Here is a 16,023-nt window from a genome sequence, read left to right as displayed (position 1 = left end):
TTTTTTTTTTTTTTTTGAGACAGGGTCCTACTATGTATTCCAGGCCAGTCTTAAACTTACTACATAGTTCAGATGGTCCTCAAACTCCCACCAAGCCTCTTGCACCAACCTTCCATGTGCTGGGATTAAAGGTGTTTACTACCACACCTAACGCCAATTCTCTAGTCATTTAATCTACAGTCTGCTAATTTACTGTGTCTCCATTCAGTTAAATTTTACACTACTATTTTTCTCGCTAGAACATCATGAACAAAAATTTGAGAACATAAAAAATGAGGGTCACATATATAAAATTTTTAAAAGTTTGGATTTTGTTTCTAGCTTTTCAAATAACCCAACACTATACTCTTTGAAAAGTAAAAAACATGTCTATTTGGGGGTTTGGGGGTTCTTTTGGTTTGGTTTGGTTTGGTTTTTGATCCTAGGGATCAAACTCAGGACTTTGCACTTCAAGGTAGACATGGGTGCCAATGAGCTAAATCCCTGGCTCAAAACATGTCTATTTGTATATGGTAATTCAAGTACTTACCTAAGTGATAAGTTGATGAATGAATCATTTATTTGAGGTTTTATAAAACTAAGACTGCGTATGTATGTTATCTGAAACTTTTCTAGTAATTACCCATTCCTATCGATTTGATCTAAGATACTCTCTTGCCTTAAGATCCTTAACCCATAAAATGTAAGACAGTATACAATTCGAAGACACTAGAAATGTTTAAGTACACTAAGTATATTTTCGGCTAGGAAGAAAGTAAAAAACAGGGCTGGGGATTTAGCTCAGTGGTTCTGCTGCCTGCCTCACAAGCACAAGGACTGGAGTTTGATCCCGGTACCAAAAAAAGAAAGAAAGAAAGTAAAAAACAAAAAAACCTATAAGCTAAAAAGCAAACAGGAAGCTAAAAACTAAAGTAATAATCATAAGCCAACAAAGTTTTGCATTTTCCGAGCTGCATGAAGAGAAAACAAGGCTTTGGACCCAGCAAGCAGGACTAGGAAAACATAGTGATGTACAGAAAATCTGTCTTTGGTGCCTGAGTCTCTCTGCCCCTCAAGTGTTGCTTCACTTTCTTTTTGTGCAAGACCACAGTATTCCACAACTATCTACTCTCTTAGGTTCCTAATTTCTGGTGTTGGCATTATCAACTGTCAATTATTACTCAACTGTCAATTATTTTCTATTAAAATATAATTATGTATTAACTATTCCTCAGTTAAAATTGATAACTCATTTATCTATAAACCAATAAGTTATTAGATGATAAAAGATTAGGGTATGATTGCAATCCTCATCACCAAGAACAGTCCTCAATGTTACCCAGAAAACTGGTAACTAGAATTGGAGGGAGTGAGATGAATGAAGCAGGAAAAATTAAACAGAAGGGCCAAAGTATTAATGCAGAAAGAGAGAGAGCGTTCTCCACCAGGCATTATCTTTTTCTAAAATTTAATTAAGAGTTTCATCTTATATTTCACTGGGTTTTAATAGAAAAGCTTGTATTTTTGATATATACATATGATATATCTAATATTCAAGGGGAAAAGAACAAGTGCTTCCAATATGGGAGGTCAATTGGATTTAGCTCACTAAGGATATAAACATTTTTCAAATACAAATACAGACTGATTTTCAGATTAAGCCAGTTATAAAACTAATGATAAGCAAAGTCATCAGGTTTATTAACAAAACGAAAGTAGCACAAAATTCAGGATATCTAAAAGCTTGTTAATTTCTACCTAATTGGATGAGACTAGCACAATGTTTGGTTTTACCTTCCGGTGGTCTGTTGGATGTTGCCACAACGACGACCCCATTTTTGAACAGATTTTCAAAAAGCTGTTTCAGAATCATGGCATCAGCAATGTCAGTGACCTATGAACAACAACACATTTGTTTTATTTTAATTTCACTTCTGCTCTAACAAATTTACTAATGGCTCATCTTTTTTAAAGATGGAAGTGAATTCAAAGAGAAAAATTCTAATTATCATTATGAAGAAAAGAACAGACAATTAAAAACATGAAAGGCTGTATAACAGCCTTTTAAACTTAACTCTTTTTTTGCAAAACTATCATTTTTATACAAACTATCAAATGGTTCTACAGTAACTTCTTTTATAGAACTACAGGTGGAAAGCATAAATAATTGTCCAAAACATTTAGGAAGTCTAATTAATTAAAACATGACCAACTCCCTTCTCCTGCTGCTCTACCAGCCCCTCCTCCACATACTCCAAAAGGAGAGAGAAAAATAAAATAAAATATACAGGCTGTTTCTAATACCTTTCTGGCAAGGGTCCCTAGAAAGGTGACTTTAAATGGTCATGGGACTTCAGAAATAAGGACAAGTAGCCAGTGAGACATAATCAGCTGCTGTTGAAAATAGAATGATATGACATAGATACTATTGTGCAATTGTTGCACAAAACAATTCAACAGATGGCCCATCACAAAAATAAGCAATTTCATTGTTCTTTTTAAGTGCCTTCTATTACTGTCCATGAATAATCAAAAGGCACTGCAGTCACTTCCAGCACAGCCAGCCTCTGCTAACCTTCACAAACACAAATATTCCTTGTAAAAAAAACAACTACTATAAGAACAGTTAATACAGTGCTTTTTTGGGGGAAAAAAACTCGGACAAAACTAGAAATGCATAATGCAAATAAAACTATCCATCTGTTAGATTACAAGGAAATACAACTAATCATCTTTTCTAAAACTACTTATTTTTAAAATTCACAATGAAAAAGTAAGCTTAATAATTTTTAAACTTTTTAAATTCACAAAGAAATATAGCAACAAGGGAAGTTGACTTAAAAAAATGTATAATTAAAGCTAATTATTAATCACTATAACTTCCCCTTAAGTATATAACATGAGTTTCAGATATTCTCAGTGTAAAAATATTTAGATATTTCTTTAATCATATTTCGAATAATCTTATTAAAAACTTGCTTTATATATAGTTCCTAAATATATCACACTATTATTTTAAAGCCCCATAAGGGAACATAGAAACTAGTGGAATTCTTACAATTTGTTCAAAACACTGAGCCACTAACTAAATGTTTATAACACCACAAATAACAAACTAGGTCTAAATCACTTTTCTCTGACAGCTGATGTCTTAATCAAAGTTTAATGATTTTTCCCCCACCTGAATAAAACAAAACCACGAAAGGGGAGGTACAATTTTCTTTTTCTGTCTCAAGCTATAACTTGAAAACATTAACTAAAACCTACCAAAGATTCCTTAAATTAAAAAGACCTCAGAAACTTCAAAAGTGGTTATTTAAATGAAAAGAAAAGTCGTGCTGATATTATTTAATTTGGAGCTTAGGATCATTGTCAAATTTTGCTTCCGCAAAACCAGTCACAGAGAAGGCCCTTTTCAAATGCTTAAACACCAGTGGCATTTCTGATGAGAGGACAGACTGAGCCTGCAAATTTTACTAGCAATTGCATTTTGAAATTGGATCTCAACTTACTCACTTTAAAAAATATATACTAATTAAAGGCTACTCAGTTTTAGAGAATAACAATAGTCATTTGACTACATTGCTAATGTCTTTGAAAAAATTAAAAATAGCTTGTGTGCCCTAGGGTGCAGAAAAGTGAAGAAATGAAGATTATTACACAGAACAAAGATTTAAACCAAAGAATGAAGAAAGCTGATAGTAAAGGTTTGTGGTTGAGTTATACTTTACTGTTTTTATATTGCAGAATGTCTCTGGCTTATCAGAGTAAAGTAACCTGGAGGAGCTATGACTAATTAATAAAGCAGGAGTCACTTAGTGTAGCTGGGTACCAATGTATACTCTTTTGATCTTGTCCGGCACTTGTTCAGCTTTGCTGGAGAACAGTAATTTTACAGTACAAGTGAATAGAAGACAATTGGTCCCACATTCTTGGAGAGCCAGTTTTTTCAGCACCCAGTATTTCATTACCACCAGGAACAAAAGAGAAGGCTACAGAGTACAAATAAGGGTAGTCTGCTAATACAGAGTGGAGACATTTCATTAGCATTAAAGAGAAGAGATTTTTTTATGACCTAGAGTTGCTTTCCATTATGACTCACTTAAAAAAAGGCGGGGGTGGGGGGAACCTAATGGTTAATTTACATGTGTAAGTGCTTGAGTCTCAGTCATCCACTGATTGGTACAGTGCCATGTAATGAATGACAAACATAAGCATGCATTATCAGTATTTAGTATTAGTGCAAAAATAAGCACCTATTTTTATTAGCAGTTTTTAATAGCTTTCCTGCTTTATAAAAATGGTTAAACTATTTTAAGTGATATTGATGGCTTACAGAGCAGACATCTACGAGATGTTCTGCTCATTTTTTATACCATGTTAGTAAAACATCTCTTCACTTTCTGTAAAAAGAGACATGGAGACATCGTACTTTAAAAAAATCCGTTTCCCTCAGTATTTTCATATCTTCAGAATCATAAAGTTTTAACAAGTAACACAAATATTCAAAGAGGATATAATAAATATCCTAAAAGAAAACTTTGAGAATAAGTTATTCTTTTATTTTAGCAACTAAAACATGTTTTTTAAAAAATCTATCTAAACATATTTCTCAGTCAAAATAAGAATAGTATAAATGCTCCCACAGGTAAAACTAAAATGCCTCACTTAGCAAAGATGATCAAGCTAATGAAGAACACACTCTGCAAATGTGATCTAAATGCTAACAAAACATAATCTTAAAACTTCCTTAAATTTAAAAGCACAAATAATTATCTGGTTTCAGACCTCACCCAGGAGAGGGTGATTTGCTGGTAGCCATCTTGGAGAGGAGCCAACTGAGCTTGGAACTCAGAAGAGCTGCAGGTGGACTCCATCTAGTGGCTCTGGTGCTTCGGTTTGAGGGCCGAGTTCAAGACAGCAGGAGGGCAGGGAAAGGCGTTCAAACTGGCAGGAGACACATAGACTGTTGTAGGCTCAAGGAATCTGGTTCCAGCCTAAAGCCAGAAATCAGCCTGAACTTTAGGGGAACTGAAGGGACAGGCTGGCTGGGATTATCCACTACCCCACGGTGAAGCTGCAGCTAGCTTGCTGGGATTGATCAATTTGGCTCTGGAATCTGTTTGCCCACAATGCCTAACAGTGACAGCAGAGACACACCTTGAATTGGATGTTTTGGGGTTTCTTTTTTTCTCTTTTTTCTTCCTTTCTAGTTGTTTTGTTTTATCTTGACTGTTTGAACATAGTTTCTAGGTTTTGTTGTTGTTCTGTTCTTGTTTTTATTTTTTCCTTTTCTCTTTCCCACCTGTCTTCTTCACCAGTTTCCTAAAGTTTGTCCTCCAGCCTTGCTTCTGGTCTCTTCCTCTTCTCTTTCTGTTTTTCACTCCCTAACACCTTTTAAATCTTCTCTCCTAAAGGTAAAATTGCCATATTAAGGGCTATAGTTTTGTCACTCTCTAGGCTGTATTTGATGCTATTGCTATTGTTGATTGTACTACCTTAGCCAAGGTGACTAATTGTGCTAATCAGTTGTTGCTTCTGGTATACCAAGACTGAGATTGCCTAGGGGTCTTTAAAAAAAAAACCAAAAAACCAAAACAAAAACAACCTATAGGCAAGTGCCAAAGAACTGGCAGCTGGGCTAAGTAGGCAGAAACTTCTCATGCCCAGTAAATTAAGGAGGTAGGATCCTGCAACAGACTCAAAACCCAGAAGCTAGCTATGCCAGGAAGACACTTCTGAGAAGTAGTCATTTCCTAAGGGTTCTGAATACTGGCAATAAAGCTACTCACCATAAGGAATTTACAAGCATCAACAAAGGAATCAAACTTAAAAACAAAAAGAAAAGAAGATCAGAAGATACTTAAACAAGTTGCAACCCCCACCCAGACTTTCAACTCACGAAAGGCAAACCCCAGAGGCAATGAAGTGGAAAAATCAGAAAGTCACCCACCTGGACTCTCTGAAGTGGTAACAGTAGATGAATGAGGCTCAAGAAAAAAATCAAAGCAGAAATAATTTCCCGATAACTACAAAGATGGTGTCCAGAATGAAAGATACTGATTTTTAAAATAGAGGAGCTCAGGAACATGATGGAAACCATGAATGTCCAGCATAGGAAAAAAGTAGAATCCATGAAACAGACTCAAGCAGATATCCAGGAGATTAAAAACTCCATTGAAAGTATACATAGCAGAATGAGCCAATGTGAACACAGAATATGAGACAGAGATGACAAGATTGCAGTCAGCGATCATGAAAAGAAAGATTTCTTAAAAATAGCAAGGAACCACAAGAAATCCAGCAACTGCTAGATGATGCAAAGAATAACATAAGGTTGATTGGAATCAGTGAAAAAGCAGGAGATAGCACAAATGACATAAAGAATCTGTTCTCAGAAGTAATGGCAGAAAACTTCCCAATCAGGGAAAAACAATTTGACGTAGAGATTAGTGAGCCATATAAAACTCCAATTAGCAATGATCAAAAAATTCTTTCCCATGGCATACAAGATTCCAGAAATTCAACACAGGGACAGAATATTAAAAGCTGTTAGAGAAAAGAAACAAAGTACCTATAAAAGAAAGCCCATCAGAATCACAGCAGACTTCTCAACACAAACTCTCAAGTCAAGGAGAGTTTGGACTCAAGTATTTCAAGCCAGCCCTAAAGGAAAACAACCTCCAACCCAGACTGATGTACCCTGCAAAACTATCCTTCAAAAGTGATGGGAAAATAAGATACTTCCATGACAAAGAATACCTGAAGAAATTCATGACCACCAAACCGCACTCCAAAGTGCTCTGAAGGATATTCTAGGAAGGGACAAAAAGAATTACAACTCCATGAACTCCAACAGAATGAATCCACCAGGCAAAGCAAGAAATTAAACAGAAAAGGAGAAAAAGAAGTCAACAGTGGGAAAATAACATGACAGAGATAAGACAATACATATCAGTTATAACCATCAATGTTAATGGTCTTGATTCACCAATCAAAAGAAACAGACTGGCAGAATGGATCAAGAAGCAAGATCCAACAATATGCTGCATACAAGAAACACATTTAATTAAAAAATAAATTCATAGACTGAATGTCAAGGGATGGAAAACAATATTCTATGTGACAGGAACCTGGAAAAAATCAGGGGTAACTATTCTATTTGCAGACAAAGTGGATTTCAAGCCAAGACTGATTAAGAGAGACAGAGAAGGTCACTACATCCCAGTAAAGGGAACAATCCAAGAGGAAGAGATAACAACAAAAATAGTGTACCCAACTATAGAAAACAAATATTAACAGACATGAAAAATCACAAAAGCACTAATACAGTTGTAATGGGGGGGTCCCAACACCCCCACTGTCACAAATAGACAGACCAACTAGACAAAAAAAAATCAACAATGAAATATTAGAATTGAACCAAACTTTTGAACAAATGGAATGAATAGACAAATGGATGTTTATACAGTGTTTCTCCCTATAACATCAGCTTCACATTGGATTTTCACTGAAACAGACCATATACTAGCTCATAGAACATGATTAAGTAAATGTAAAGGAACTGAAACAATCCCATGAATATAATCAGGCCATAGCACACTGAAATTGGAAATCAACAGCAAAAGAAACCACAAGAACTTCATAAACACATGGAAATTAACACCTTCCTGAAAAACCAATGGGTTACAGATGACATTAAAGAAGAAATCAGACAACATGTACAACTAAGCAATAATGACAATACAACATACTGGAATTTATGGGATGCAATGAAAGCAGTCATATGAGGGAAATTTATGGCAGTGAATTCCCATATCAGGAAAACAGAGCAGGCACAAATAAACAACCTAATGTGTTTTTGTGTTTTGGTTTTTTGTTTGTTTGTTTGTTTGTTTTGAGACAGGGTCTCACTATGTAGTTGAGACTAACCTGGAACCCATTATGTAGCCCAGGCTGGTCTTGAACTCACAGTGATCCTCCTGCCTCAGCTTCCCAAGTGCTGGGATTACAGGCGTGCACCACCACACCCAGCTAACAACCTAATGTTTAACCTCAAGCCTCTAAAAAAGAACAGCAAGTCAAGCCCAAAGTTCAGACAAGGGAGGAAATTATAAAAATCATCAGAAAGTAATAATGGAGACTAAAAAAAACAATACAAAGAATCAATGAATCAAAGAGTTAGTTCTTTGAAAGATTAAATAAAATTCACAAACCCCTGGAGACTGGATAAAGAAGATGTGGTTTTTCTATAAAATGGAGTGCTACTCAGCTATAAAGAATGAGAGACTAGAGTCATTTATAGCTAAATAGATGCACATAGAGGTTATGCTCTTAAGTGAAGTAAGTAGGACATACTTGAGTAAATACCTAATAGTTTCTCTGGTGTGAAAAACTAAAAGTGTAAATAAGATTCAAATGGCATAATTGAGAGTGTGAAATAGGAAGAAAATGGTTAAAGGGGAAGTGGGAAAGGAAATAAGGTCAAAGAAAAAAGGAAAAAATGGAAACAGTCTTTGTTAATAGGGAAGGGCGAAGGGAGGGCAGGAGTATGAGGTAAAAATAAGAACCAAGACATATCACGTAAAGGTACAAGATCCCAATGATAAATGTAACTGTACTGTTTGTTTTAAATGTACCAATAAATTTACCGGGGGGGATTGACAAACCCTTAGCCAACCATATCAAAAAAAGTAGACTCAAATACATGAAATTAGGAATGAAAAGGGTGAAATCACAACATACCCTGCAAAAATTTAGGAGATCATCAATACCTGCTTTGAGAACCTGTATTCTAATAAGATGGAAAATACAGAAAAAATGGACAGATTCCAAGATACATATCAATTATCAAAATTGAATCCAAAAGACATAGGAATTCTAAATAAACCCTTATCAGCCAATTAAATTAAGTATGTAATTTAAAACCTACCAACAAAAAAAAGCCCTGGCCCTGACAGATTCACTGCTGAATTCTACAACAAATTTAGATAAGACCTAATGGGGCTACTCATCAAACTCTCTAATGAAATTGAAAGGGAAGCAATACTTCCAAATTATTCCTGGAAGTAAGCATCACTTTGATTCCAAAACCAGAGAAGGATCCAACCAAAAAGAATTACAAACCAATCTCCCGAATGAACATAGATGTGAAAATCCTCAATAAGATACTGGCAAACAGAATGCAGCAAATCATGAAGAAAGTTATACACCATGACCAAACTGGATTCATCCCAGGGATGTAAGGATGGTTACACAAATCAATAAATATAACATACTACATTATCAGAGCTAAGGACGAAAACTGTATGATCTTTTCAATAGATACAGAAAAAGCATTTGACAAGGTCCAACACCGCTTCATGCTTTAAAACCCTACAGAAAACTGGTAAACATGGTTTATAACTTAATCTGATAAAAGCCATTTATGACAAATCAATAGCCAACATCATAATAAATGGGCAAAAACTGAAAGCTTTTACTCTAAAATCAGAAACAACACAAAGACATCCACTATCACCACTTTTGTTCAATATAGTTCTGGTAATATTACCCAGGGCAATTAGACAAGAGAAAGAAAAGGAACAAGTTAGGAAAGAAGTTAAGTTATCATTATTTGCAGATGACATGATATTCTACACAGAAGACCCCTAAAACTCCACCAAAACACTTTTAGATGTGATAAGCAAATTCAGTAGTGTAGCTGGATACAAAATCAATACTCAAAAATCATGCTGGGTGTGGTGGCACACACCTGTAATCCCAATACTCTGGGAGGCTGAGGCAGGAGGATCACTATGAGTTCAAGACCAGCCTGGGCTACATAGTGAGTTCCAGGTCAGTCTCAACTACATAGTGAGACCCTATCTCAAAAAGAGAGAGAGAGAGAGAAAGAGAGAGAGAGAGAGAGAGAGAGAGAGAGAGAGAGAGAGACAGAGAGAGAGAGAGAGAGAGATTAGAGAAACAATCCCTTCCACAATAACATCAAAAAAAAAAGTATGTAGGAATCAATCTAACAAAGTAAAAGATCTCTATGTTGTAAACTACAGCACTGAGAAAGGAGATTGAAAAGGATATCAAAAAATGGAAATTGAGCCCTTGTTCTTAGATAGGAAGAACCATTATAGTGAAATGGCCATACTTCCAAAATTGTTATATAGATTTAATACAATCCCAACAAAAATCTAATATCTAACAGAAGTAGAAAAAACAATCTTAAAATTCATTTGGAACCAGAAGTGATCTAGAATAGCAAAGGTAATTCTGGCCAAAAAAGGCAAGGCAGGGTATCACAATCCCTGACTCTAAGTTATACTGCAAAACTACAGTGATAAGCGTGTCCTCGAGGTGCTACAGAATTTGAAAAGTGCATGGGGAGATTTGAGAAATGGCAGCTAATAAAAGCACCAGAGTCTCCAGATCAGCATTGTTGGCTGTGGAGTACATATATTTGCTTCTGCCTGAGAATCTTGAGCAAAGACCATTTAAAAATGCTTGGAACTCTATGTTAAATAATTACAATTGCAACATGGGGATCCATTATAGTTCATGAAGCCATTTATTTCTTGCTGTGTTTACCCAGATTTTTATTTCAATTTATATCTTACATTAAAAAGTACAAAATCCAAAAGGATAAACCAGAATCATACGGAAGCCAATGGAAATGTTTTAAAGTACTTCTCTTTAATCATTTTTGTATCCAGCTCTTTTGATTTGTGGAACCTATTATTTTACAGAGTATTTCAACATTCCTTATGAATGGGAAACAGTGCCAAGATGGTATGCGCTTTTGGCAAGATGCTTGGGCTGTGTAGTCATTGAAGCCACCTGGCACTATTTCTTGCATAGACTCTTATACCACAAAAGAATAAATAAATATATTCATAAAATTCATCATGAGTTTCAGGCTCCATTTGCAATGGAAGTGGAACATGCACATCCTTTGGAAACTCTGATCCTTGGGACTGGATTTTTCATTGAAATCTTGCTTTTGTGCGATCATGTAGTTCTTCTTTGGGCTTGGGTGACCTTGTGTTTGGTAACAACTATCGATGTCCACAGTGGTTATGATATTCCTATCACCCCTTTAAATTTCATCCCTTCTAACCGGTTCCCAGCATCACGATTTTCATCACATGAACTTCGTTGGAAAATATGCTTCGACATTTACATGGTGGGACAGGCTTTTTGGAACAGACTCTAGTATAATGCTTATAATGAAAAGATGAAGAAAATTCAGAAAAGAAAACTGAATAAATCTCTCTCAGACCTTCCTGAAGACCTACATTTTCCTGAATTGAAAGTAGTAGCTAACATTGCTTCCCGGGAGCAGCAATAAGCATGGGTTTTGGCTGCTAAGTGATAAAAAGAATATTAATGCTGGGTGTGGTGGCACACGCCTGTAATCCCACGCTCGGGAGGCTGAGGCAGAAGGATCGCTGTGAATTTGAGATCAGCCTGGGCTTCATAGTGAGTTCCAGGTCAGTCTCAACTACATAGTGAGACCCTGTCTCAAAAAACCAAAAAGAAAAAAAAGAATATTAACAACCTTTAATTATCTTCCTATGGGGGACTTTTTCTACTTTATATAAAAGGTCTGTGTGTGAATGAATGAATGAATAAATAAATAAATATTTAAATACAGTTTTTGTCAGTTTAGCCATGTTGCTAACCTGAAGGTTTTCAGTAGTGAGATTATTTGTCTTTTCCCCAGTACTACCAGAGAACTGAAGTTGACAGTGTTTCTAAGTCTGTTAGGTACACATTGGTCACTCTTTTTTTTTTTTGGTTTTTTGAGACAGGGTCTCACTCTGTAGCTGAGACTGACCTGGAACTCACTGTATAGGCCAGGCTGGTCTCGAACTCCTAGCAATCCTCCTGCCTCAGCCTTCTGAGTGCTGAGATTACAGGTGTGTGCCACCACACCCGGCTTGGTCATTCTTAATATAGGTCATTGTCCCTACCTTTGAAACATTTTCTAGAATTCATCTAAAATAAAATATCATGAGTGGAACTGCAGCAGCTGATATAGTGAGTGACTAAAGCCAGCAGATCAGCAGCAGCCAATACCAAGAACTCTATTTCTTGGCTGGAGCTGATAAGTTTAGGGTGATTCTTCAGGGAATTATTTTTTATCATAATACACTGTTCGTGTCTATAAATTAAAATATTCTATTTTGATGTAGGTGGAATATTTCAGTCAAAAGGTTTTTTCAATTACTTAAATTTTTTAAAAATTCAACTTTATTTCTATTTACCCTTTCATTTTTGTACAGTAAGTTTTCTTTATACTTAAATCGGTATCTTCAAACTTTGTGAACTGACTCACTGTATTTGCACTTTGAGCTATTGAAATAAATATGATTTTTGTTTGGAAAAAAACTACAGTGATAAAAACAGCATGGTACTAGCAAAAGAACAGACCTGAGGATCAATGGAACAGACATGAGGATGCAGAAGCAACTCCAGACATACTCAGCCAATTTATCTTTGACAAAAGACCTGAACACCTTCACTGGAAGAAACACAGCCTCTTTAATAATTGGTGCTAAAAAACTGGCTTTCCACATACCAAAGACTGAAACTAGACCCATATCTTTTACCATGCACTAATCTAAAATCAAAATGGATCAAAGATCTAAATATTAAAACAGAAATACTAAATCTGCTGGAAGAGAGAATAGGCAGAATGCTTGAGGACACAGGAGTAGGCAAAGACTTCAGAACAAAACCCAGACCATATAGGAAATACTACAAAGAATCAACAATTGGGACCTCATCTTATTAAAAAGCTTTTGCACAGCAAGATAAACCACCAACAGAGTGAAGAAGCAACCCACAGAGTGAGAAAAAATTTTAACAGCTATTCATCAGATAAAGGACTATTATGTAGAATATATAAAGAACTCAAAAAAGCTGATCCCCTAAATTTGAAGACCCAATCCAAAAATGGGCATCTGAAATGAAAAGACACTTCTTAGATGAAGAATTAGAAACAGCAAATATGTAAAAAAAAATGCTAAACATCACTGGTCATTTATGAAATGCAAATTAAAACAATGCTGAGATTCCATCTCACTGCAGAAAGATTGGCTACTATCAAGAAATCAACCATTGCTGGGGATTTAGCTCAGTGGTGCTGCCACCTGCCTCGTGAGCATGAGGACCTGAGTTCAATCCCCAGTATGGAAAAAAGAAAAAAAGAAAGAAAGAAATCAACCATTAACAAATGCGGAAGGCACTGTGGGGAAAAAGGAAACCTTCTCCACTGTTGGTGGGAGTGTAGACTAGTGCAACAACTGTGAAAATCAGTGTGGAGATTTATCAAGAAACTAAAGCTAGGGGTTCCATTTTACCCATCCATACCTCTTCTTGGTATCTCCTGGAAAAATTTAAAAGCATTATACCACAGTGATATATGCACACCCACGTTTATAGTGGCACAATTTGTAATAACTAAATCTTGGAAAGATCAACAGATAAGTGGATAAAGAAGATGTGGAGAGATCGCTCAAGCGCCGGGAAGGTAGCCTGGGCCCCGATGCACCACAGGAGGGAGAGCCACGCCTGCTCCCAACCCAGCCACCATCACTCAAGAGCCTGGAGGTAGGCTGGGCCCTGATCCACCACAGGAAGGAGAGCCACGCCTGCTCCCGACCCAGTAGCCATCGCTCAAGCACCGGGAAGGTAGCCTCATGGGCGCCCCTGAACCCCCATAAGCCCCCCCCGCACTCTCAGACCTCCTGACTGTGCCAGTCTTTGGACCCACTCTGCAGAGGCAGAGGTGGTGATCAAGGGTATTTTTCTGAATTCCCAACTTTGAACATCTTTAAAGAAAGGGCATGGGAAACCTGTAATAGAACGTTGTGGAGTTCAACCATTCAGAAGGTTGGGGAACTCAATCTGGGCCTTGCAGCCCGAGGTCAGTCAGCATCATGGGGTTCAGCCATCAGCTAGCTAAGATCATGGGTTTTGCATCCTCGCTCTGTCTGAGCCATTAAATGGTAAATACACTACATTGAAATTTTGTTCACTGCAGACATGTTTTGGACTGCTTCTTGATTTCAATTTAATTCAAATGATTTAAGGGTGATAGACTAGTGACTACCACTGGTGGTCAGTGTCCAAGTTGTGCTTGATCATAATGTGTTGCTGATTGTATCAGTTGGGATAAAGCATTGTGGTTGATGTGATGAGCTGTTTATTCTGATGTTATGAAGATAAGAATGTCTGTGGGTCATTAGAGACTCAGAAGCTAGGGCGCAAATATATAAGGAAGATTTGGGTGATAACCCAGGGATTAAACCAAGGACAGTCCGACAAGAAAAATAAAAATGAGAAAACACTTAAGCAAGACACAAGGACAGACTTCCAGTTTACCAATGGCAAACAGTAGGGCAAACGAGGATGAAAAGGCCGATAGTGAACCACCAGGACACCTTGAACTCAAAGCACAGGAAGTAACAAAACAGATCAATCAGGCTCTAGAAAAATTCAAAACAGAAATAATTTCCCAGATAACCATAGAGATAGTGAGCAAAATGGAAGTCGTGATTCGAGACTCTAGAGCAGAAACTGACAAAAAAATAGATGAGCTCAGGACCATGATAGAAGCCATGAAGGCCCAACATAAGAAAGAAATGGAAAAAATAAATGCCCAACATAGGAAAGAAATGGAATCCATAAAACAGATTCAAACAGATATCCAGGAGATTAAACACTCTATTGAAAGTGTACGCAACAGAATAAAAGAATGCGAAGATAGGCTCTCAGATATAGAAGATAAGATTGCAGTCAGTGACCATGAAAAGAGAGGTCTCTTAAAAACAGTAAGAGATCATGAGAAATCGATCCAACAACTCCTAGATGATGCAAAGAAGAATAACATAAGACTGATAGGAATACATGAAGTAGCAGGAGAAAATACAAATGACTTAAAAAAGCTGTTTGCAGAATTAATGACAGAAAACTTCCCAAACAGAGGGGAAGAATTTGACATTCAGATAACTGAGGCATATAGGACCCCAACTAGCTACAATAAAAAAAAATCTACACCTAGACATATAATAATCAAGATCCCAGAAACCCAACAGAAGAACAAAATACTACAAGCAGTAAGAGAAAAGAAACAAATCACATACAAAGGAAAGCCCATCAGAATCACAGCAGACTTTTCAACACAAACCCTTGGGGCAAGGAGAGCCTGGAATGAGATATTTCAAGTACTAAAAGAGAACAACCTCCAACCTAGACTGATGTATCCAGCAAAACTCTCTTTCAAAATGGATGGGGAAATAAGACACTTCCACGACAAAGAACACCTGAGAAACTACATGAATACCAAACCAGCACTACAAGCAATTCTAAACAAGATCCTAGAAAAAGACAATGAAGGCAACAACACCATGAGGCCCAACAGAGCAAATCAAATAGGCAAGGCAAGAAATTAAAAGGAGAAGGTGAAAAAGTAAAAAGAGTCAACAAAAGGCCAATAACATGTCAATAATAAGTCAGTACATATCAGTTATAACCAGCAATGTCAATGGCCTCAACTCACCAATCAAGAGAAACAGACTGGCAGAATGGAATAAGAAGCAAAATCCAACAATATGTTGTATACAAGAAACACACCTAGTGCAAAAAGAAGCCCATAGACTGAAAGTGAAAAGATAGAAAACAATTCTCCATGTGACAGGAGCCCAGAAAAAAGCGGGGGTAGCAATCTTATTTGTAGACAAAGTAAATTTCAAACCAAAACTGATTGTAGTATTATTGATGTAGGACAGTACTGTATCATACCTCTATGAATGTAAAATATCTTGTACCTGCTTTATGATACATAGTAGGGACCATGCTTTATCAGAGCTACATTTAATGATATTACTCTAGAATGTTCTCTTTCCAGATGATGATTAAGATGCTAATTTAAAAGAAAAAATGGTGCCAGGTACCACAGCAGCAACAGAACTTTGCTGTTTTCTGGATATTATTCTTTTCTTTGTTTTTTGTTTTGTTTTTAATGGAATGTGCTGAATGTCTATAATT

At 36.5% G+C, this 16,023-nt stretch overlaps 1 protein-coding gene and 1 pseudogene across 6 annotated transcripts in view; one reads left to right on the top strand and one right to left on the bottom strand.

Moving 5' to 3' along the window:
* The window catches only part of Afg1l (AFG1 like ATPase), a 228,255-nt gene that overhangs the window by 133,258 nt on the left and 78,974 nt on the right, over positions 1 to 16,023 (bottom strand). For all 6 annotated transcript variants that reach the window (XR_004517163.1, XM_010635303.3, XM_033763435.1 and 3 more), the window contains one exon: positions 1,774 to 1,873. Coding sequence is in view for 5 of the 6 variants with exons in the window: in XM_010635303.3 (XP_010633605.1) it covers positions 1,774 to 1,873 (100 nt within the window). In the remaining variant the exon portion in view is untranslated. The remainder of the gene's footprint in view (positions 1 to 1,773; positions 1,874 to 16,023) is intronic.
* LOC104869914 lies at positions 10,367 to 11,317 on the top strand (annotated as a pseudogene).

This window comes from Fukomys damarensis, unplaced genomic scaffold (genome assembly GCF_012274545.1).
Source record: "Fukomys damarensis isolate Sample0158 unplaced genomic scaffold, DMR_v1.0_HiC HiC_scaffold_14, whole genome shotgun sequence".
NCBI lineage: Eukaryota > Metazoa > Chordata > Mammalia > Rodentia > Bathyergidae > Fukomys > Fukomys damarensis.
This window is presented reverse-complemented; position numbering and strand designations above follow the sequence as displayed.